The following is a 25,857-nucleotide window of genomic DNA, read 5'->3' as shown; positions in this document are numbered from 1 at the left end:
GTATAATGTAAACGTGTTTTGAGATCTTTATATGTTATTAAGTTACCGTACGACTTCTACTTTATCGTCTAATTCTACTTTCATTGTTGCTTCTGCTGCTGCTGTAGTTGCTGTTGCTGCCGCTAAAATAAAGTTGTTAAAAAGTCGACACATAGGTAAGATAACTGTAAAATGTTGGTAAATCAAATACATTGAATTAAAAAGAAACATGTACGCTAAAAACAACTAAATAGCATATACATAATGTTACTTTATATAGAAAAGAAAGGTTTAGTTTCCTACAAATGGGCTAAGGTGTTCAGCAACATTGACACGACGCTAAAATGTGAAGTCCAAAGTGCTCGATTAATTCATTAGTATACTCATATAAAATAGCACAATAAAACACAATATGACATAAAAACTTTTGACTAATTGTATAAATATACGAAGGATAAAAAACGATTATAAATCATTACCATGAGTAAAATTAATTCACATTTGTCGACAAGGTCAGTCTTAAAACTCTACTATTACTACTACGGCTGCTGCTACTGCAGCTACTTATAAATATAAAAATCTCATATTACCAAACAATGGATTATAGTACTAGTACTTATATAAATATTTCAACTTGTAATTATACTGATAAAAACAACATGATTTGATACCTTCAAAACATCATACAATCGTTTAATTTTGTTCCCATCATCCTCTAAATCTATTTGTTCAAATGCATCTGTCCACTGGTTGTCATAAAGCTCGCTAAACCTTTCTGCAAGTTTGGTTGGCCGATTTGGGTCACCTAAATCTGCTATGTTTGGGTTTTGAAAAAAAAGCAAGGTTTGCTCCGGCTATTTTGCTTACCCTGTAGAATAAGTGTGTCAACATATATGCTCATTTCAATACCTGACCATTTTTAGACATATAGAAATAAAATAACATATCTTATCATAAAGATATTTCGAAGGTATGTATCATTTTGCTCCCTTATGATTAACTAAATACTCACTTGAGAGTCAAGCTACGTATTTGTTCCTTCGATTCCTCCGATTCATTGAGATCTTTTTGTTGAAAATGGTAATCAGCATTCTTTCTGAAAAGATCGTGTTCGAGTTTTGACTTCAATGCTTCCATTTCTTTTAGATTTTCAACATATCTGTCTTTGGACTGGACCAATTCATTGTATGTCGTTTTAAGGGAAGTTAAATTTTCCTTTGACTGTTTTTCTTTCTTTTGGAGATCCATTTCTCTCGATTGTGTTTCCTTCAGGTCTTTCTTTAGTTGTTTTGTGCTGAAATTTGAAAGTGCGTTTATTAAAACAGAGCGCAAATTTATAATGTACATAATGTACGGTTACACATAAGCATGCATAACTAGTTCGGAATCTAAATAAAGAATATATTGCGAGTTTGGAATAAAGCTTTAGTTCGTTCACATCGCTAAGATAAAGGCGTCATAACATTTATATTATTTAATTCTTCGTTCTGACTTTCTAATCTATTGACAAATGTTTGAAGGGATGTCGGATATGTACACCATTTTTCCGACACCTCAGACGAAATAAAAACGTACTTTTCAATTAATTTCATTCACAATCTGATCAGAACACAAGTGGTAGAAATGTTTATGTTTATGAGGAGTTGAAATAACTTTGTTTTATAAGGAGTTGAAATGACCTATGTTTATTAGGGGTTGAAACGACTAAGATTAAATAGGGGTTAAAATGATTATGCGTTTTAGGGGGTTGAAATGATTAAGGTATATTAGAGGTTAAATACTTTCTATTTACCAAAGGAGAGGGTTTGAAATGATTAAGGGTTGAAATGACAATAAAAATTTGGAGGCAGTCATATATCCTCAAAACTAAAGTTATGTACTATATTTACCATACCATAATATTGTGTTTCTTAATAACAGTCAACATATTTGTGTTAAATAAAAAATGATTTTGCAATACAAATAAAAGTAAAGCACAATTGTGACATCTTGCAACTACAAAAAAAGAAACATACCATTCAACAGACATACATTACAACACCACATTAATAAAGATTTTGCAATTTAAAATAATCAATTTTAAAATCGTACATGATATTGCATATTTTCAATCCGCTAACTTAAGATTCAAACAGCATATTTCAAATACTTTTCCGATAAACACAAACTATATATATATATATATATATATATATATATATATATATATATATATATATATATATATTTAATAAGGTGTGATCTGTTCATACGCAAACATTTTTGAATCGATGTTTTTGTTTAGTTTAACGCCTCACTTCTATTTCTGCTCATACAAATTCAGACTTAGTTCAGTAATAATTTGTATTAACTTTAATAGTCAATATTTCACGTTTCACATTGAGGTACGCCTCATTAAATAGCCTGCAACTAGTACATAAAAATAGTCAAATGTAGGTATGAAATTTCATCAAGAGATATTCAGTAAGTTTTCAATAGTGTATTTTTAAGAAAAACCGTCGGTTTGCAGTATATGATAAGGTAACGTAAACGACGTCTGTTGACTATTTCTAGACATTAAATTCTTACATTTCTTTCTCCATTATAATCATCTGGTCTCGCTCTCTTACATCTTGTTTGAACATGTTTATGCTGGAAAATAATCGAATTAAAGTTCTAAAATATAAGAGCAACATTTTATCAGCACTCGTAATATTGAGCCTAACTAATTTGTTACAAATTAGCTGTTATAGATATCTTATTTTATTTACGATTCAGTTAAATATATGTACTGCACAAACCTTTCTGACAGAGATTTATTCTTCCTATCACTCACTCGTGCGGCTTCTTCCATTTGACGTATTCTAAATAGTACATTCATAGTATTAGTCATAATTTATATGAAAAGATTAAGCAGTGATGTCTGACGACAATCGTTTTTTAACAGCTAAGATACGCGTTGTATTAGTCACCATTTAATCGAAGCATATACTTATTAACGGCACTCAAGTGCATCCCGTTACTTTATTTTGATCATCTTTATATTTAATTAATCAGGATAAAACAATTATATCGAGCTTTTCAATATCACATGTTTTTAAACGTATATTTTTTGCCTATCCAACATTAGAAAATAAACAAATCTTTAATGCAATTTACTTATATCCGGGCTTTAGTGTCCGGGAATATAGCGTAAACGTTAGTCTCCCTTCGAGTGTAATGCTCAATGTAGTATTGTGTCTATTGTAACTGTGTTTACAAACGATGAGAGCAAAAACGTTAATAATAAACAACATAAAAAAACCTCAAAAGCCAATTAATTGTAATTTCTACTTTCAATAGATAACCCACAAACGATTAAAACAATATCCTAAAGGAAATATACCTCTTATTAAAGTTCGAAATCGTTCTTGTCTTGTCTTCGATATCGCTCCTTTGCCTGTTAAAGAAATATTTTACGGGCTCCGACGTCATAGCCTTTCCCAACAGTTTTGCGGGACCAGCTAAAGACGCGGCTTGAAGTGCCAATGTCACTCAATTATTTACAAGTTGAAACAACTTATCAAATGTAGTAATAAAGCAAAACTTTTAAAAGTTTCCAAGTTTTAGTAAACAACTTTAAGTCATTTTAAATTACACAACTCATTCCTGGGTACATCCAATAAAAAATAATGATTTATGTATATATTGATATCGAATTGATTTGAAATAAGATGCTTTTTTACTTTTCGATCATTTCCTCAGCTGCTGCAGATTTCCTGAAACGAAAGTAAACATTAATGCCATTTAGTTGTCCTAATTATAAGTATATTATGTATTCTGTCCTTCGAGTTTTGTATTACAATAAGCCTTTTATAATGTGAATACTCATGGACAGATTGTCTACTGTTTAATAAGATAAATTAAAACACAAACTATATATTTCTTAACATGTTTGTGTCATGTACAATAAATCTTTCAAGTAGACACTACGTAACGAAGACTTACAAAACAATATTTATATAAAATTGTTCCTATTGTGGTCACGGGCATATATAATTGGAGAGCTGCTCTAACAAATTTAGACGAGATAATCATCACGGATGCATATATTCGCTTTTAAAGCGACACTCTCACATATTTACTATTTGGACTAAACCAATCTTGGAAAGAGCCAAATTTTGTGTAATAACTGGAAAACAGTAATATAAGAGTGTGACAAAATATTGTTCGCAAGTTTTAATATTCATTTATATCATTTTATTTATATTCAATGTTTTATGACGTAAAGCGTAACTAACGCTTAAAGGAAAATGAGATTGTCGGCAACTTCCTAAAACGATGAGACATGTTTAATTGTGAGTTATCTTGTATTACAGTATTTAAGACATTGATGACAAAATAGGCTAATCCTGGGACTGAAAATGTTAAACGGTCAATATGTGAGAGAGCAGTTTTAACTTCTTGAATCGAAGACACTATGGGAACCGTATGCATATTTTTTTTCTCCATTTTATGAGATATACCCCATGAATTGATGCATGTGTTGTTAAATAATATTAGTATCAGTATGATATTTACATTATCATAATATTATTATTTAGTTTAATATCAGTACATCGATTTGAGAAACAAACAACAAGTATTTTTTGGTCTATTTCAACGGAAAAACTACAATTATTTCAATACAAGACATCGAACATGGTATAACATGTACAGGAATTAATCGGTATATTCGCGATATTTTATCTTTAAAAGAGTGCATGTTGTTAAAATGATCGTAAATACATTGTGAAATTTATTAGACTTTGTTACCAAACTTACTGCAAAAAATTGAACGATTGAGAATACATATGTTTATCTTGTTCTCCTTACCTTAATGATTCGTTCCTTTCTGCTATAAACATTTCAAACTCGTGTTCTCTCTTCTCCGTTTCTTCGGATAATTCTTGCTTGGTTTCATTTAAACTGAAATGACGTACGAAACAGCATGATAAAGTATGAAAAGTGTTGTGGTTATGTATAGCAATGTAGTTCTTTTCAAATTGACCTGTTTCAAACTCACAATCATATCATTTCGCTTAGCAGAGGGGTTATGTGGCTAAAAATTTTGTTAACAACACAAATCCTTGGCCAAGAGCAATTCGCGACTAGAAAGTTGTGTTAAGTTTGAAGCATTTACACCTAAAAATCCTAATGATAATCGTAAACGTTAGACAGATTAAATCAGACATAACAAAAATTAAAATGAATAGCACAACTCTCATTCACACTTCATGAGGTTGTTTTTTTATAGAGCAATGGTTATAATTTTTATGTAAATGTACTGCATTTAACCCGGTTGTATGTTCAGAATATCTTAGTTAAAGCTCCTCCAAATAAACTTAATTCCAACACAGCATTTATTTACCCCGTTTTTTTATTTACTCAATTTAGCTACAAATGAAACCTTTATTTACCGTTGGTTTAGCTCTCTGTTTTCTTTTTCAAGTCGTTCTATTGTTGTTGTGAGCTGGACATTTATTCTGAAATTAAAATACAATCACAATTACAGGAACAGGCCCAGTAGCCTAAACATTAACGAAGACCCTGTAACATTGTTTTCTATAGCTGATATATAATAGAACTATACATTATGATGTTAAACCTTACGTCGGTAAACATATTTTATTTTTTCTTGATATAAAATCAGAAAAAAATAAAAATATTATCTATTAATTAAGGGGCCGTTGTTTTATGCAATTTTGACAACTTATGACAATTTATACAAACCACGCGTAGTGCACCTAATATCAGAAAGGGACAGGTACCATTTTACGTTTTAAAAACTGATCCATGTGTTTTTCTTAAACATACAAATCAAATGACTGTTTCGTGTGGAACTATTTTTTGGAGAATACACCTTCTTCTTGCGATTGATTCCTGTGGCTATCAAACATTAAACACTTGTCATACACAATAAATATCAACTGATATGAAATTTCTGCAAAATACCACTTGCATTCTAATTTAAACATGATATATTAAGTGCAGCTAACCACTTCGGTTTAATAATTTATAGAAATGTATATATTTATTTTTGAAATATCCATATCATATCAGATATTACAAACTTTCAAATGTCTGTATGGTATCTTACAAGAATTAGTTCAAAACCTTGTAACTTTTAAGACATGTAATTTTAATCTGAGAGACGAAAACTGTGTATATGTTCAATACGTAAGAACAACGAAATAAGAAAAAAAAATGAGGCCAGTCAGGTATGAAACAGCCTCCCAAACGAAATAAGGTGCTCCAATTACTACCTGGAATTTAGAAGGCTGATCCGCAACTGGACAAGTCCCTCTTGTAAATATTCAATGTGTCAATTTTTGCTTTAAAAAAGAAGAAATTGAGAACTATTAGATGATTGAATATCTTTAAATTTATCTTTTGTCATAACGGGAAAGGAGTTTTGTTTTAAGCGGAAAGGCTTACACGTTCAACGAATGTTACGAGTAGGCACTACGTAAAGAAGTTATCTTACGTATTTAGACGTGATACACACCAAGGATGCATATATCAGCTTTTAAAGCTGCAATATAACAGATTGACCGTGTTGGCTATAATGATCTTGGAATGAGCCATACTGTGTGTATATATCTTCAAACCAGTGATATAAGAGTGTTGACAAAATATTGTCAGCAGGTTTTCATAATCATTTAATATATCATTTCATTTAAATTCAATTATTTTTAATTGATGTATTATGACGAAAAGCGTTACTAATGCTTAATGGAAATAACTCCATGTATGGAGTTGAAATGACTTAAGTTTATTATGGGTTGAAATTACTAAGAATTAATAGAGGCGACAACGATTATTCGTTAGGAGTTAAATCCTTTTAATTTACCAACGTACAGGTATTGAAATGATTAAGGGTTGAATACCATATACCGTTTGGAGACGTTCATATATCCTAAAAACTTAAGTAATTTACAAAGATAATCTATACCAGTTTGGTATCATTTCAAAAAGGATATTTTATGATGATTTAATATATTTCATAAGTTCAGGAAAAACAACAACATTACATTGATAAAGTTGCAATTATTCATAGCAAAATAGAACATAAAGTTATTTTCCAATATTTATTTTAGATAACCCTTTCCCACCCATAAGCTCCTTTAAGAGTATGCAAAATACACATTGTTGTAGATCGAATTCCTCAATTAGTTATTTGTTTTCGAAATGCGTAAGGTACAAAAACATTTTTAAGGATGATGTTTTTTTTTTGTTTGGTTAAAAAATAAGACGGATTGATCTGTGCATATTCATACATTTATGACTCGATTTTTTTCATTTAGTTTAACACCTCACATGACTTTTGCTGCTCATACAAATTCAGACTTAGTTCAGTAATATACAAAAAACGCGTCTTAATTCTTAAAAAGACATAAAGACCTAATATTACAGAAACGAACATGATTTGTACATGAATGAATTTAAGTCTTGATAAATCGGATTCAGATATGTTAACTTTAAAAGTCAATATTACGCGTTTCACATCGAGGTATGCCTCATTAAATCGTCTGCAACTTGTACACAAAAATAGTCACATGCAGGTATGCAATTTTATCAAGAGATATTCAGTAAGTTAATAATAGTGTAGATCTTTGAAAAAATCTCTCGTTTTGCAGTATATGATAAGAAAAGGGAAATGAAGTCTGATGAGTATTTCTAGACAATAAGTCTTACCTTTCTTTCTCCTTTCTAATCATCTGGTCTCGCTCTCTAACCTCTTCTTTCAACTTGTTTATGCTGGGAAATGATCGAATTCAATTTGTGTCATATAAGAGCAACATTTTATCAGCACTCGTAATATTGAGCCTTACTAATTTGTTACAAATTAGCTGTTAAAGACATCTTATTTTATTTTCGAACCTTTTTGTCAGATATTTATTTTTCCTATAACTCATTTGTGCGTCTTCTTTCATTTCACGTATTCTAAATATTGCATTCATATTATTACTCATAACCGATTTGAAGTAGTAGATACGCGGGAATGTCCAAACAAAGAGACATCGATATGTTCAAGCACTTCAAGGGAAGACTTTGTTCATGGGTCATTGGACAGCAAGTTGTTACAAATGTTCGATGAGCTGAGGTTCATCAGGAACGAGCAAGTACACACTAGTTTAACACTACATTCCTTCCAAAGAAAAAGTACAGGTGTAAATGATAAACTTAATCAAGTGATTCGTCCGACAAATTCACATACGAAAGTTTTGAAAACTTTAGACTACAAATCTATCGACCTGCTGTAGCTAGGTCCGAAAAACGGTCTCAATCTGCGAAACCTTAAACAAAACAAAGTGTCAGTATAACTTGAGGTAATGACATTAGCCAGGTTTTACCCACTTCTAAAATACACCCGGTGTTGACAGTGGTGGTCAACCAGCGGAACGTGATTAGCCGATCATCGTATAGTGTACTGACAAGAAGGTCACGCTGAGATGTACGCTGTTAAATATTCAGGTTCTGGCAAGCAGACGAACGAATAAGTTTCACTCTACTGAGTTAATAAATATGTTTCAATCAAATGATCTAATTGGTTGACGGAAACCTGGACTGATGACTTTTCAGATTTACATATTGACAATTTTGAATGTTATGTTTTAAAATAGGCATGAAAAATAGTAAACGGTCATCAGGGGGCATAATTGTTTATATGAGAAACACTTATGTTACAAATGAAACATTAATATTTACGGGTAATTTCGATATTTCATGTGTAAAATTCAGTAGTGTGTCGTTGGGTTTAGATAAGGATCTGTATTTCTGTTTATCATATGTTGTACCAGAAAATAATAGTCGCTAGAGTTGGATTGAAGCTCACACATTCGATCGGTTACTTTCATTTCTACCGGATCTAGAAGCTAAGAATGTCAACTATTTTTATTTTTTGCTTTGTGATGATTTAAATGCTCATATCTCAGATAGGCCGGATTTTGTCACAGGCGATAGTTATATGCACTTTAATAAGTGGTTACCAAATAATTATATAACTGATGTACCGTTAACACGATGTTTAAATGATAAAGAGAGGCTAAATAATTATTGATTAATGCTGTTAGATTTATGTAAAGAAACCGGATTACGTATTTTAAATGGTCGCTTTGATAGAGATAAAGAGGGTAATTTTACGCACGTTTCAAATCGGGATTCAAGTGCTGTAGACTATGTTTTGACTACACAGAATCTATTTAAGCATGTATTGAGTTTTATAGTTGAATCACCAAATATATTCTCCGATCATTGTGCTGTTAAATTTTCTTTGTTATCTCAGTTAACATCATTGAAGATAAAACTCGTAGCTCAATTAATAGTAAATTCATTTGGGATTGTGATAAAAAAGATGCATTTATGCAAAATATATCAAATCAGGATATTCTAGATAAATTACAATCGTGTAATCAAAGAATACAAGATGCTAACTCGGCATATGAAATAGATTGATGTATTTCTGACTTTTCGTCAATTTTATATGATTCAGCAAAACCATTTAAGCGCAAATTTAATGTGCATTCAGATACAAGTCATAATGAATATAGTTCAACTTTTGACAAGCCATGGTTTGATGAGGATTGTTATTTAAAAAAAGGAGTTTGTATAACATGTTAAGTCTGTATAGATTATATAAATTAGAAGGAAATAGAAAAAAAATATGGTAATTGCTAGATCTAATTATAAAATATGTGTTCATCGAAAAAAAAGTTAAATTATGATAAATTACAAACAAAAAGATTAAACGAGTCAAGAATTAAAAATGCAAAAACTTTTGAACTTTATTTTAAGAGTGTGAATAATCGTACTGGTCCCTTTTCTGCGTAGACGAGGATGTTGTTGATTTCATTGATAGATATGAGAAAAATGATTTTGATGTTATGTTTGCAGAATTGAATACGCCCATCAGCTCTGATTGTTTACTTAATACTTCGACACAATTGAATACTAACAAAAGTGGGGGCCCAGATATGCATATAAATGAATTTCTCATTCATGGGAATTTCGTCTTGTTGCCACATCTTCTTACTTTGTTTAATAAGCTTTTTGAAATAGGGTATTTTCCACCTGCATGGTCTAAGGATTGTGTTATACCGTTGCATAAAAAGGGTAATATCAATGATGAGAATAACTTCCGAGGAATCACATTGCTGAGTACTAAACTATTTACGAGAATATTAAATAATATGTTGACTGATTGGGTAGTAACATATAATGTATAGATTATTATTATTATTATTATTATTATTATTATTATTATTATTATTATTATTATTATACCAGATTTGTTGAGCGCCCTTTTCATAAAAATTACGTTTAAAGGCGCTTAACAATTAAACATGTGACATATCGTAGATATGTGGAAATCACAAAAATGACATATTTTAACATTTTAAACCAATTCAAGTGAAACTCATATGGTGTAAAAACACACACACATAAAGTGTCTTAAAATGCTATATGCAATAAAGCATAAAAATAAGAATAAGAAATCAGCATCATGAAACCAAATATATATATATAGTTACTGTAGTTCTGTATCGTAAAAAATAAGTAGGGATAATAACAGTCACAGTTGTTATCTATACGTTATAGGACGTTTTGAAAGTTGTGTTTTGATAGGTTTTTTGAATGAATTAAGTGATGATTCTTTTTTCAGAGTGTCCGGGAGAGAATTCCATAGTTTTGCATCAGTAACTTTAATACTCCTATCACCGTAAGAGACCAGTCGACATTTTTGTGGCACAAGGGTGATTGCTGCACTTGCTGATCTCAGGTTTCTAGTTGGCACGTAAACCTCTACTAAGTCGCTCATGTAAACCGGCGACTGACCGTGCAAGGTCTTGATAGTTTGAATGATAATTTTATATTTAATTCTATCTTGTATTTGAAGCCAGTGAAGATCTTTAAGGATTGGTGTTATGTGTTCAAAACGGCTTGTTTTCGTAATGATACGGGCAGCTGTGTTTTGAACAGTTTGCAGTTGGTTCGTTGTTGATTTTGGCACACCATACAAGAGAGCATTGCAATTATCTAACCGTGATGTCACAAGCGAGTTTATGAGAGTCTTTGTGGCATCAGCGGTCAAATGTGGCCGAATGTGACCAATCTGTCGTATCTGATCATTGCATGTTCGAATCAAGCGTAACACCAAGGTTTCGAACAGTTTTTGATGGTTTTATGCTCGAATCGCCAATTTCCAGTTCTAGATTTTCAACAAGTTTGGAGTGATTTTGACTTGAAAAAAGAAATAATTCAGTTTTGTCTGCATTCAATTTTAACATGTTTGAATTCATCTATGATATTATTTATTTTAGGCATTGTTCAACTCGCGTGATTGTAACTACCTGTGAGGCTTGGTCAGTTGGTTTACACGAAAGATAGAGTTGGGAGTCATCTGCATAAAAATTGTGGTTTAGACGATGGTTTTTACAGATAGACCCGACCGGCTAAGTGTACATCGGGTAGAATTTTTGGCTCAGTACCGATCCTTGAGGAACAATGAATTTCATAAGGACCGGTTCAGAGAGTTTGCCGTTGATGCATACCGTTTGGTAGCGGTCTGTTAGGTATGATGCGACCCATTGACGAGGTTTATCTGCAAATCAAATGTCAGATTCGAGTCTTTGAAGAAGGGTGTTATGGCCAATGGTGTCAAATGCAGCCGACAGGTCCAGCATCACGAGTACTGTAACATCACCTGTGTCTAATGATTCAAGAATGCCGTTTTGAACTTTATTATCTGTTGATAATTTTTTTATCCTGCATGGCATTTTTACACATATGTTGAATCAAAGCAAACATTTGTACTGCGCTTTTATAGATTATACAAAAGCCTTTGATTATATAGTGAGAGACAATCTGTGGTATACATTGATAAACCTTGGAGTTAGGGGTAATATGTTGAATATAATCAAATCTATGTACGATTTGGTCAATTCAAAGGTAAAACATAATAATGTATTAGGCAATGGATTTAATTGTACTCTTGGTGTAAGACAAGGCGAAAATGTGTCGCCTTTTCTTTTCTCGATGTTTCTGAATGACATAGAATATATTTTTATACATAAAGATTTAGATGGGACTGCTGGCGAAATGTTTAAGGTATTCCTTATTTTAGATGCTGATGATATTGTTATTTTTGCCAACTCAGCAAATGAGCTTCATTTCAGTTTAGATGCTCTGCTTGAATATTGCAATAAATGGAAATTAGATGTAAATACCGTTAAAAGAAAAAAAATATGATATTTAGTTAGGCAGGGAGATTGAGAAATGATTTAAAGTTTTATTACAATAACGAGGAATAAGGAATCGCCAATGGGTTTTCATATCTTGGTGTTGTGTTTAGTAAAGGAGGATCTTTTTCGGATGCCCAAACTACATTAGCTGGCCAAGCGCTTAAAGCAATTTTCCAGATTAATAAATATCTTTATAAGTTCCCTTGTCTATCAGTAAAGCATAGACTTGATCTTTTCGACAAACGTATTGCCCCCAATTTTAAATTATGCAGGAGACGTTTGGGGTTTTATCCAAGGTAATGCAGTTGAAAGAGTTCATCTACAATTCTGCAAATGTCTACTCGGTGTCAAAAAGACAACCCAGAATGATTTTATTTACGGAGAATTAGGAAGGTTACGTTTTAAAACAAGATATATGAATATAATCAAATACTGGGTAAAACTTGTGTATACAGATAATAACAAGTACATACAAGAGGTTTATACTATGCTTAAAAATGACATGGAGAGAAATGCAAACAAGCCGAATTGGTGTTCACCTACTAAAGACCTTCTATGTAGTTTAGGTTTATTTGATGCATGGATTTGTCAAGAAATAGGTAATATTGAATTATTTTTGTCATAAGTGAAACAGCGGCTAAAAGATAATTTTATCCAGGATTGGCATCGAGTAGAGCAAGATTTTATAATACTATATCAAGTTTTAGACTTCAGCCATACCTCAAATTATTAAATGTTACGAAGTTCCGTAAGTCTATGTCTAAATTGCGGCTATCCTCACACAGATTAAGCATTGAAACAGGTAGATGGAATAGACCGCAATCAACACCATTAAACGAACGTATATGTACCATTTGTAATTTATTAAAAGACGAGTATCATTTTGTTTTAGAGTGCACATTGTATACTGAACTCAGATTTAGATATGTACCTAGATAGTATAGACAACGTCCCAGAATGCATAAATTAATACCTATATTATATAATTAATAACATTTTGATATCGAAAATGAATCAATTTTAAAAAATGTAAGTGTTTATATTTTTAAGCATTTGAATTACGAAAAACTACGTTATATTCCATGTAATGTGTATATGTTTGTTGTAATTGTCGTCTACTTGTTTGTTAAGAAGTACACAGTGTTAGTGCACCTCTCTATATCTGCATAATTATGTATTTGTTATAATGAATTATTTATATCGATTCTATTTCATAAATTGGGTTTATTGTGTTATTGCTGCTTTTGTCGCCATTGTATATGTACAGGTTTTTCCAGATGGGTCTATCGCCTTCTTGGAAATAAATGTTCTGTTTTGTTCTGTTCTATTATTAGTAATAATTGATATGTAAACGATTAAGCAGTGATGTCTGACGACAATTGTTTCTTAACAGCTAAGATACGCGTTGTATTAGTCACCATTTAATTGAAGCATATACTTATGAACGACACTCAAGTGCATCCCATTACTTTATTTTGATCATCTTTATATTTAGTTAATTAGTATAAAACCATTATGTCGAGCTTTTCAATATCACATGTTCTTTTAAAGGCATAAGAAAATAAACAAATCTTTAATTGTAAAGCTCGATATAGTATTACTACATCAATAAACTGTGTTTACAAACGATGAGAGCAATACCGTTTATAACATACAACAAATAACAAACACACTAAAAAGCCAATTAATTGTAACTTCTACCTTATATAGATAACCGACACAGGATTAAAATAATATCATAAAGGAAATATACCTTTTATTAAGGTTCGAAATCGTTATTGTCTTGTCTTCGATATCGCTCTTTTGCCTGTAAAAGAAATATCTAATGGGCTCCGACGTCATAGCCTTTCCCAACAGTTTTGCGGGACCATTTAAGACGCGGCTTGAAGTGTCAATGTCACTCAACCATTTACAAGTTGAAACAACTTATCAAATGTAGTATATAAGCAAAACTATTAAAAGTCTCCAATTTTCGGTAAACAATTTTAAGTCATTTTAATTTACGCAACTCATTCCTGGGTACATCCAATAAAAATAATGATTTATGTATTATTGACATCGAATTGCTTTGAAATAAGATGCTTTCTTACTTTTCGATTACTTCCTTAGCTGCTCCAGATTTCCTGAAACGTAAGTAAATATTAATGGCATTTAGTTGTGCTAATTATGATTATATTATGTATTCTGTCTTTTGACTTTGACTTGCGAGTTTTATATGTCAGTATGCCTATTATAATGTGAATATTCATGGACAGGTTATCTACTGTTTAATGAAATAAATTAAAACTCAAACTTTATATTTCTAAACATGTTTGTTTCATGTACAATGAATCTTTCGATTAGGCACTACGTAACGAACACTTACAAAACAACATTTATTAGTGATTGGTTTATGCGATCGCACTGGAGACGGAAATGTATGCTTTTAGCCTTTCGATTGAAAGTGTATGCACACGAAAGTGTTGTTGAAAATTTAGAATTAGAGAATGATAATATTTTGACTACTTTTGGAGTTAATTCTATTTATCTTTTTTTTTCTTTTACCTTATTGGCAAAAAGTGTAACGAAATAATGTAATTTGTCTATTTCACGGCGTAAAAACAAAACCTCCTTTCAATTCTTGAGCATGCCCAAAGTAATTCTGCGCATGCGGTGCTGGGTGATACAGGAATCCAGTGGATTTCGTGAAATCACTCAAAACGTGAAATCCATTTATAACTCATTTAATCTAATTAATAAATTATTTTTGTTGTAGTTATTTTGGAAAGTGCCCCATGTAGGGTAAATGTTTCAAATTTTATTGAAATCTGTCAAACTATGAAGCAGTTAGAGCAATTTATCGAACGTTAGTTTTTTGCTAAGAAATACTCTGCACAAGTGCAAATCCCTCATAATGACTATTGACTCAACCACTTTTGCAAAACTTTGTATTTGAAGTTTCGAACATGTTGAACAAACTTTGAACAGGTGCATTTTAATCTATTTTATCAACCATTGACACAACAACTTTTGCACTCCTCATATTTAAACTTTCTGCATTTTGACACCAATATTTCACATTAATACACAGATTGCCTTTAAATACATGCATGTTATTTAATGGATATTATTTTATCTTTTTATGTGTGAATTAAACACAATGTACAACTATGTTTCATTTCTTTTTGTAAAAATGCAGTATCAATATAAAGATAATTTGAAATGTTAATTTGATATACATGCTATTGTTGCTGATTTCTTAATATTGATCACCAGTAAAATTTTGCCAAATTGATGTCCAGTCTTGACAGTTAAAGGCAGCAGTTTTATTTATATGCTATTGTTAACTGATTTTCAGTATTGATCTTCAACAGCAATTTGGCCAAACTGTTGTATAATCTCTGACCGTTGAAGGCCGCAGTTTGATTAACATGCTATTGTTAACTACTCTTCAGTATTGATCTCCCACAGTAATTTGGCCACACTAATTCTTGTATAATGAATGACGGTTGAAGGCCGCAGTTTGATTTACATGTTGTTGTTGTTAACTACGTGTCAGTATCGATCTCTTAAAGTAATTTGGCCAAACTGTTGTATAATCACTGACGATTGAAGGCCGCAGTTTATTTATATGCTGTTGTTAACTACTCCTCAGTATTTATCTCTTACAGTTATTTGGCCAGACTGTTGTATAATATCTGACGGTAGAAGACTGCAGTTTGATTTACATGCTGTTGTTAACTGCTTTTCAGTATTGATTTCCAACAGCACTTTGGTTAAACTGTTGTATAATCTCTGACGATGGAATGCCGCAGTTTGATTAACATGCTGTTGTTAACTACTTTTCAGTATTGATCTCCAACAACACCTTGGCCAAACTGTTGTATAATCCTTGACGATTGAAGGCCGCAGTTTGATTTACATGCTGTTGTTAACTGCTTTTCAGTATGGATCTCCAACGGCACTTTGGCAAAACTGTTGTATAATATCTGACGATTGAAGGCCGTAGTTTGATTTACATGCTATTCATTCCTGTTTCTTAATACTGTAGATGCAATTTTACCCTTTTAAGGTCAAATTACTGAACAAACACACACTTTCATGTACTATTACAATAACTGTTTTTCCCCTTTGTGATATATGTTTTACTGTAATAGATGTTGCATGTTTCTTCGTGTTCTTAGAATATTATCATTTCACACATTCATTTTCTTACATGTCTTTTTTAAACATTTTCTTTAGTTTTCAATAACTATTTGCTAATGTATAAAACTGTGTATAAATTTGCTTTTTTGTTCTCTTAATGAATGATCATAATGTCACTCTACTGTATACCAACCTTTCCGTTGAACTTTTGTTACACAATGATAACATTCATTTGTGGAAACAACTAAATTTATTCCATTTATAAGACATTTCAATAATCCTTTCCTATTGCTTAAAAAATTCTGACATGATTATTCCCATTCGTTATTATGCTAGAATACATGTAAATATCTTGCACATTTGCAACAAATGTTAATTTCATAAAGCTGTTCCTACAAATTGTTCTGCTTCTTTACCATTTGAAAGCATTCATTTGTATGTTAATGTTATTCATATTTAAAAAAATACCAACATTTGTTTTGCATTTCTTTTTAAAATTTTGAAATCATCTGTTTGTATGTTGTTGTTAAAATTCTTCATCTTAAAAACTAATGTCCTTTAATCGTTATTTCTCAAAACCAATCCTGCCTTTTGTATTGGACTCTTCTAAAGACTGCTTCACTGTGTTGTGCTTTGTTGTATATAAGTATGTATGTAAGTTAACATCCATTTATCCCATTCCAAACTTTTAAAACTAATATACCTACTGAGCTACGACGGCTTACTATGATCTGATGACATAATTAAGCTATATACCTAACTCGGTAATTACACGTGATAACACCGACGAGCCAACCATGCTATCTTAATGGAAAATACGAAATAACTGCTAAACTTAACTAAATTGTAAACTATGTGGTACCTCAGTTAGTAAGTTTCAGTGCATTGTACACGTTTATAACAAGTTTATGACAGTTTTCGACCATTTTCTTTTTTTCCCGCAATTTTATCATATGGAGTACAGCCCTTTTAAGACTTTAAGTTTGCTATTTCTCAGGGTTTTTATAAGTACCTGTATATGTAATGAAACTGTGTATTTCATGTTGCATATTTCATTCTTAAAGGACACAGCTGTGTTTCAAAATCATATATTGTTGATTGTATTCTGAATATTATATCACACTCAATTCTAGTCACTTCTTTTTTAATTTGTATTTATATTTTTTCAATTTAAAAATTTGAATAAAAATGCCACTTTTTATTTCGTAGTTCATTTTGCCCCATTTTACATTGTTTCCTGACTAACATGACTAGAACAAATAAGCCTTATAATCATTTATCGTCCCTATTCGTTCTAATATCAGCACTTCAAAATACACAAAGTGCAGCTTTTTTTATTTCTTCAAATAAAGATCCCATGTTTCAATGTATATTGCTCAAAATCTGTCTTAAAGTAAAATAAAGTTTGAAAGATGTCCTGCATTATTTGAATACGATTTGTAAACTCATCCATGTTTGCATTATATATATGTTATAAAACGAACCTAGGCTGATTAAAATTGCCATGTGTCAGTCCTGAAACCGCCCATTTCACATCACACTATTTGTACATTGCTAGGAATCGTTATAGAGCGAGCCTTTTTGCTGTCTACTACAGCAATTTTGTACTTGTATAAAATTGTTCCTATTGTGGTCAAGGGCATACATAATTGGAGAGCTGCTCTTACAAATTTAGACGTGATAATCATTAAAAATATCAGCTTTTAAAGGGACTGTGTCACAGATTTGTACCAAAAAATGTTTTTTTTTCTGTAACGAATCTCAGGTTATTTATCTAATAGAATGAGTTACGCTTTGATGTCATAATTGTAAAATAAGTACCAAAATGTAAAACAAAAATTGTGTCGGAGACCGGGTTCGAACCCGCGTCGCCAAAATAGAAATCCAGCGTCTTCCTAACTGAGCTAACAAGGCTTACACTAAATTACTGACATAATTAAAGTATAAACCTTACTCGGTAATATCACGTGATAACATCGACTAGCCAATCACGCATAAGGAGTGAATTCTACTTGGTAGACATACGCAGTAATCTGTTTCAATGGAAAAATATGGAATAACTGCTAAAATTAAATACATTGTAAACTATGTGGTACTTAAATTATTAAGTTTCAATGCATTGAACACATCGATGCCAAGTTTATTTCATTATTCGACAATATTTTTTTCGCTATTTTATCATTTGTGAGACAGCCCCTTTAAAGCCACAATCTCACAATCTTGACTGTTTGGACTAAAAGAATATTGGAAAGAGCCAAATTTTGTGTAGATATTTGGAAACCAGTTGTTTAAGAGTGTTAATAAAATATTTTTCGCAGGTTTTCATATTCATTTATATCATTTTATTTATATTCAATGCATTCTTTAATTGATGTTTTATGACGTCAAGCGTTACTAACGCTTAAAGGAAAATGAGATTGTCGGCAGCTTCCCAACACGATGAGACGTGTTCAATTGTGAGCTATCTTATATAACTGTATTTAGGACATTGATGCCAAAATCGGCTAATCCGGAGACTGAAAATGTTAAACGGTCACTCTTGAGAGCAGTTTTAACAATCTTGAATCGAAGACACTATGGGAGCCGTATGCATATTTTTTTTTACATTTATCGAGATATAGCCCATGAATTGATGCATGCATTGTTAAAAATATTATTGTATTTGTATAATATTTACATTATTATAGTTTCTGTATTGAGTTTTATATCAGTACATCGATTTGAGAAACAATCAACAACTTCTTTTTTGTCTATTCACGACAGTTATTTCAGTACTAGGCCCCGGGAATGGTATAAAATGTACAGGAATTAATCGGTATATTCGCGATATTTTATCTTTAAAAGAGTGCATGTTGTTAAAATGATCGTAAATTCATTGTGAAATTTATTAAACATTGCTACCAAACTGACTGCAGAAATTTGAACGATTGGGAATCCATATGTTTCCATTGTTCTTCTTACCTTAGTAATGCGTTCCTATCTGCTATAAATATTTCAAAATCGTCTGTGTACTTCTCCGTTTCTACGGATAGTTTTTGCTTGGTTTCAAATAAACTGAAATAACGTACGAAACAGCATGACTACGTATGAATAATGTTTTGGTTATGTAAAACAATGTAGATCTTTTCAAATTAACCTGTTTTAAACTCACAATCATATCATTTCGCTTAGCAAACAGGTTCTGTGGCTTCATGTTTTGTTAACAACACAAATTCTTTGGCCAAGACCAATTTCCAACTAGAAAGGTGTGTTAATTTTGAAGCATTTACAACTTTATATCCTACTTATAATCGTAAACGCTAGACAGATAAAATCAAATATAACAAAAATTAAAATGAATAGCAGAACTGTCATTCACATAACATGTGGTTGTTTTTTTTTATAGAGCAATGGTTATAATTTATGTTAATTGAATACAATTAACCCGGTTGTGTGTTCAGAATCTTTTAGTTAAAGCTCCTCCAACTAAACTTAGTTCCAACATAGCATATTCACCCCGTTTCTTTATTTACACAATAAAGCTACATATGAAAACTTTGTTTACCGTTGGTTTAGCTCTCTGATCACTTTTTCTAGTTGTTCTATTTTTGTTGTGAGCTGGACATTTATTCTGAAATTAAAATACAATCAAAATAACAGGAACAAGCAAGTAGCCTAAACATTAACGAAGGCCCTGTTACCGTGTTATTCATAGCTGATATACAATAGAACTGTACATTATAATGTTAAACCTTACGTCCGTAAACATATTTCATTTTTTCTTGATATATATTATCAGAAAAAATATCTATTATTTCGTATTAAATAAAGGGCTTTTGTTATATGTAATCTTGACAACTTTTGACAGTTTATACAAACCACGCGTAGTGCACCTGCTATCACAAAGAGACATATACCTTTTCACGTTTTAAAAACTGATCCATGTGTTTATCTTAAACCTACAAATCAATTGACTCTTCCATTCGGAACTATTTTTGGGAACATACACCTTCTTCTTGCGGTTTATCCCTGTGCCTTTACAACATTAAACACATATCATACAAACGAAATACCAACTGATATGGAATGTCTGCAAAGTACCACTTGCATTCTGTTTTAAACATAATATATTAAGTACAGCTAACCACTAAGAACACGCAATAGTCCACAGACGAGTTGCTAATCGTCCTAGACCTTACTGTCCTTTTATGACTTAGACTTTTTTTCAAGATATTTATTTTAATCCATTTGCTAATCATTTAAATTAAACTATAGCTTATACGAGATTACATTACTCATGATCTTAATAAGTCATATTGTTTACGTGTAGTTCAACTATGACAAGATACTTTCAATGAGGTTTGGGAGACAAACCCAACATTTAAGCGTAAAAGCAAGTGAACTGAGACAGTACGAGGTCTAGGTTGTTATCGTATTATATATAGATAGTTGATTTATTATAAGCTTACAGCCCGAAAGTAATACATAATTCAAACAATCATTTAGAGAAAAAAACTTTCCGGTGTGCAAAATGATACTTATCTTATCGTTTTTCATCAATTTCTATATCAAACACATATATAGTTTCAAAACGATCAACAATTGAATGTGAGAAGATACAATCAAATACAATTTTCAACGGAATATATTATTTTCAACAATAAAATTGCAAGTGAAAGTGTTAATTCGGTCAAATAATGATTTATAGAAGCATTGCCTTATTCGAGAAATCTTAAAATATCCATATCATATCAGATATTACAAACTAACAATGTCTGTATGGTATTTCACCAGAATATGTTCAAAACCTTGTAACTTTAAGACATGTAATTTTAATCTGAGATACGAAAACCGTGTAGACGTTTTATCAGTAAGGACAACTAAATGTGGGAAAAACACATTTTTGCTTTAAGGCCAAACAGGCATGAAACAACCTCCCAAACGAAATAAGGTGCCTCAAAACTACCTGGAATTTAGAAGGCTGATCCACAACTGGACAAGTCCCTCTTGTAAATGTTCAATGTGCAAATAATACCTTTTTCCTTTCACAAATAGAATACATCGAGAGCTATAAGCTATTTCACTGAATATCTTTTATCCTTTGTCATTACGGGAAAGGAGTTTTGTTTTAAGCAGAATAGTTTACACGTACAATGAATCGTTCGAGTAGGCACTACGTACAGAAGACTGCTCTTACATACTTAGACGTGATAATCACCAAGGATACATATATCAGCTTTTAAAGCCACAATCTCACATTGACCGTTTTGGCTAAACTAATCTTAAAATGAGACAATTTGTGTGTATATATCTTGAGACCAGTGATAGAAGAGTGTTGACAAAACATTGTCAGCAGGTTTTCATAATCAATTAATATATAATTTCATTTAGTTTCATTTTTTTTTAATTTATGTATTATGACTAAAGGAAAATGAGAAATGTTTGTGGTGATGACGAGTTAAAATAACTCCATGTATGGGGTTGAAATGACTTAATTTTATTATGGGTTGAAATGGCTAAGATTTAATAGAGGTGACAACGATTACTCCTTAGGGGTTAAATCCTTTAAATTTACAAACGGGCAGGAATTAAAATGATTAAGGGTTGATTGCCATATACCGTTTGGAGATATTCATTTGACCTAATAAACAAGTTTATTACAAATTTAATCCATACCGGTTTGGTATCATTTAAAGGGATATTTAATGTTGATTTCATATGTTTCATAGTTTCAGGAAAAAAACACCATATTAATAAATTTGCAATCATCCATATCAAAATGGTACATACATTTGCTTATTTTCAATCTTCTTGGCCAAACACGCATATTTCAAGTACTTTTCCAATATTTATTTCAGATATCTCTTTCCCACCCATAAGCTCCTTCAAGAGTATGCAAAACACACATTATTGTAGATCAAATTCCTCAATTGGTTATTATTTTCAAAATGCGTAAGGTACCAAAACATTTTTAAGGATGATGTTTTTTGTTTGTTTGGGTAAACTGATAAGGATTGATATGTGCTTATGTTTACATTTATGACTCGAATTATTTTTTAGTTTAACACCTCACATGACTCTATTTCTGCTCATACAAAACTCTGATTATTTCAGTAAAATAAAAAAAACGCGTCTTAATTCTTTAAAAGACAGAAAGACCTAATATTACAGGAACGAACAAGGTTTTTATATGAATGAATTTAAGTCTTGATAAATCGGATTCAGATGTGTTAACTTTAAAAGTCAATATTTCACGTTTCACATCTAGGTACGCCTTATTTAAAACTCTGCAACTAAAACACAAAAAAAGTCAAATGTAGGTATGAAATTATCATCAAGAGAAATTCAGTAAGTTGTAAATAGCGAGATCTTGGTGAAAATCTCTCGTTTTGCAGTAAATGATAAGATACGGTAAAAGAAGTCTGATGACTATTTCTAGACAATAAAGTCTTACCTTTCTTTCTCCTTTCTAGTCTTCTTGTCTCGCTCTCTTAACTCTGGTTTCAACTTTTTTTTGCTGGAAGTGCATCCCGTATTTATTATGTTTTGATCATCTTTATATTGAACAAATAATGATAAAACAATTATGTCGAGCAGTTCAATATCACATGTTAAAGGTATGTTTTTTTGCCTATCCAACATTAGAAAATAAACAAATCTTTAATGTGATTTACTTATATGTTCATCTCCGGGCTTGAGTGTCCGGTAATGTTGCGTAAACGTTAGTCTCCCTTCAATCGCAATGCTCAATATAGTATTGTGTCTACATCAATAGACTGTGTTTACAAACGATGAGAGCAATAACGTTTATAACATACAACAGACAAAAGAACCTCACAAGCCAATCAATTGTAACTTCTACGTTCAATGGAGAACCCACATACTATAAAAAACAATTTCTAAAAGGAAATATACCTTTTGTTAAGATTCGAAATCATTCGTGTCTTGTCTTCGATATCGCTCCTTTGCCTGTAAAAGAAATTTTTAACGGGCTCTGACGTCATAGCTTTCCCCAACGGTTTAGCTGGCCCAGTTAAAGACGCGGCTTGAAGTGCCGATGTTACCCAACCATTTATAAGTTGGAAAAACTTATTAAATGTATTAATAAAGCAAAACTATGAAAAGTCTACCATTTTTGGCAAACGACTTCAAGTCATTTTAATTTACACAACTCATTCCTGGGTACATCCAATAAAATAACGATTTATGTAATATATTGAAATCGAAACGGTTTGAAATAAGATGCTTTATTACATTACGATTATTTCCTCAGCTGCTGCAGTTTTCCTGAAACGTAAGTAAATTAATGTCATTTAGTTGTGCTAATAATGATTATATTATATATTCTGTCTTTTGACTTTAACTAGCGAGTTTTGTATTACAATATGCCTATTATAAAATGAATACTCATTGACAGATTGTCTTCTGTTTAATGAAATAAATTAAAACCGAAACTTTATATTTCAAAACATTTTTTTGTTTGTCTCATGTACTATGTATCTTACGTAATGACGAAATAAATAACAATATTTGTATAAAAGTTTTCCTATTGCGGTTACGGGCAAACATAATTGGAGAGCTGCTCATACAAGTTTAGACGTGACAATTACAAAGGATGCATATATCAGCTTTTATAGTAACACTTTCGCATATTGACTGTTTGGACTAAAACAATCTTGGTAAGAGCCAAATTTTGTGTAAACATTGTGTACATATTTGGAAACCAGTGTTTTATGACGTAAAGTGTTACAAACTCTTAAAGAAAATGAAATTGTCGGCAGCTTCCTAAAAAATAAGATATGTTCTCCTGTAATCTTACATTACTGAATTGAAGACATTTATCAGCTTAACTTGGGTCAAAATGTGTTAAACTGGCAATCTTTTGAGAGAGTAGTTTTAACATCCTTAGTAGTAAATACTTTGGAAATCGTATGCACTTTTTACATTTTACGAGGTACTGCTCATGAATTGATGCATGTGTTGTTTAATAATATTAAAGCAACAATCAGTACATCAATTTGAGAAACAAGCAACAACAAGCGTGTGTGTCAATTTCAACAGAAAAAAAAGAAATTATTTCAAGACTAGGCAACGGGAATGGTAAAGAATGTCAAACAGTTAATCGGCAAGTTGGCGATATTTAGTTTCATTTAAAAGTACATGTTGTTGAAATGCTCGTAAATACATTGTGAATTGTTTCAAACGCTACTACCAAACTGACTGTATTAGTGTGAACGATTGAGATTCGAAATTTAGTAGTAAACATTACTTACATGACTGCGGCTATCTTATCTTCAATAACTGAATTTAATTGTTGTTTGTGCATCTCAATTTCTTTGGCCAGTTCTTGCTTGGTATCATTTAGACTGAAACGACGTACAATACAACATGACGAAGTATGTATAGTTACTTTATGGTTATGTAAGCAATGGATATCTTAAAAAAATGACCATAATGGATATATCAAACTCACAACCATATCATTTCGCTAAGCAGACGGGTTATTTTGTTAATGATTTTGTTTACAACATAAATCCAATATCCGACACGAAAAGTATGTAAACTATGAAATATTTACAATTTAATTTCCAAATTACAATCATAAATGCTGGACGGATTAAATCATATATAACAAAAATTGAAAAAGCACATATATCATGCACATTTCATGTTGTTGTTTTTATAGAGCAATGGTTATATGTTCATGTATTGCATTTAACCTGGTATTGTTTGTCCAGAATCTTTTAATTAGAGCTCCGCGAAGTAAACTTCCTTCCAAAACAGCATAGCTCAATCATGTTTCATTATATGTACAATAAAATTCCAATTAAACCTTAATTTACCTTTGTTCTAGCTCTCTGTTTTTGTGTTTTAGATGCCCGATTGTTGTCTTGAGCCGAACATTTATTCTGAAATTAAAATACAATACAAATACAATAACAAACCTAAAGCCTAAACACTAACGAGGACCATGTAACAGTGATTTCTATAGCTGATAGACAAATAGTGCTATACATTACAAATTGTATTATACATAATAATATAAAACCTTAAGGGGTTTAATGTCTTTTTTGTTGTTGATAAATTCAGAAAAAAATATGTATAATTTCGTTGAAAATAAAGGATCGTTGTTATATGCCGTTTTAATAAACTATGACGACGTATACATACTACACGTGGTGCTGCTTATATCACAAAGAGACAGATACCATTTTACGTTTTGAAATCTGATGCCTTTATTAAAACATATATCAGTTGACTGTTCCGTAAAGAGCACTTATTAGGTAACATCCCCCTTTTGCGTTCAAGGTCACTATGAATTTGACCTTTGACCTGATGATCCTTTAAATCAATAAGGGCCAGCTACCGGTCAGGCTCAAACTCCAAGTCAAGTTTGAACTCGAACAAGCTTTTCGAATTCAAGGTCACTTTCAACCTGATCTTTGACAGGATGACCCCTAAATTTAAAAGTGGTCATTTACTGGTCCGGCTCAGTCACCATGGAATGTTTGATGACCATATGGCCAGGCAT

The 25,857-nt window shown here is 31.5% G+C and overlaps 1 protein-coding gene across 1 annotated transcript; it reads right to left on the bottom strand.

Annotated features, from left to right (window-relative positions):
• Nucleotides 1-987: 987 nt before the first annotated feature.
• Nucleotides 988-25,857, bottom strand: LOC128225800 (golgin subfamily A member 6-like protein 26). The gene is made up of 13 exons (XM_052935698.1): nucleotides 25,808-25,857; nucleotides 25,169-25,234; nucleotides 24,599-24,691; nucleotides 22,780-22,842; nucleotides 19,891-19,956; nucleotides 19,308-19,400; nucleotides 7,675-7,737; nucleotides 5,397-5,462; nucleotides 4,813-4,905; nucleotides 3,684-3,716; nucleotides 2,760-2,822; nucleotides 2,548-2,610; nucleotides 988-1,273 (listed from the first exon to the last, which is right to left on the bottom strand). Exons 1-13 carry the CDS (start codon nucleotides 25,855-25,857, stop codon nucleotides 988-990), a joined length of 1,098 nt encoding a protein of 365 aa, XP_052791658.1.

This window comes from Mya arenaria, chromosome 3 (genome assembly GCF_026914265.1).
Source record: "Mya arenaria isolate MELC-2E11 chromosome 3, ASM2691426v1".
Classification (NCBI taxonomy): domain Eukaryota; kingdom Metazoa; phylum Mollusca; class Bivalvia; order Myida; family Myidae; genus Mya; species Mya arenaria.
This window is presented reverse-complemented; position numbering and strand designations above follow the sequence as displayed.

Excerpts from the sequence above, each read along its gene's own strand:
- LOC128225800 (XM_052935698.1), bottom strand. The coding sequence starts at position 25,857 with ATGCCTGGCCATATGGTCATCAAACATTCCATGGTGACTGAGCCGGAC. Across the intron at positions 25,235-25,807 it reads ATGGTGACTGAGCCGGACCA|AATAAATGTTCGGCTCAAGA; the intron begins GTAAATGACCAC and ends TTTTAATTTCAG. Across the intron at positions 3,717-4,812 it reads GAAAGGAACGAATCATTAAG|GAAATCTGCAGCAGCTGAGG; the intron begins GTAAGGAGAACA and ends CTTTCGTTTCAG.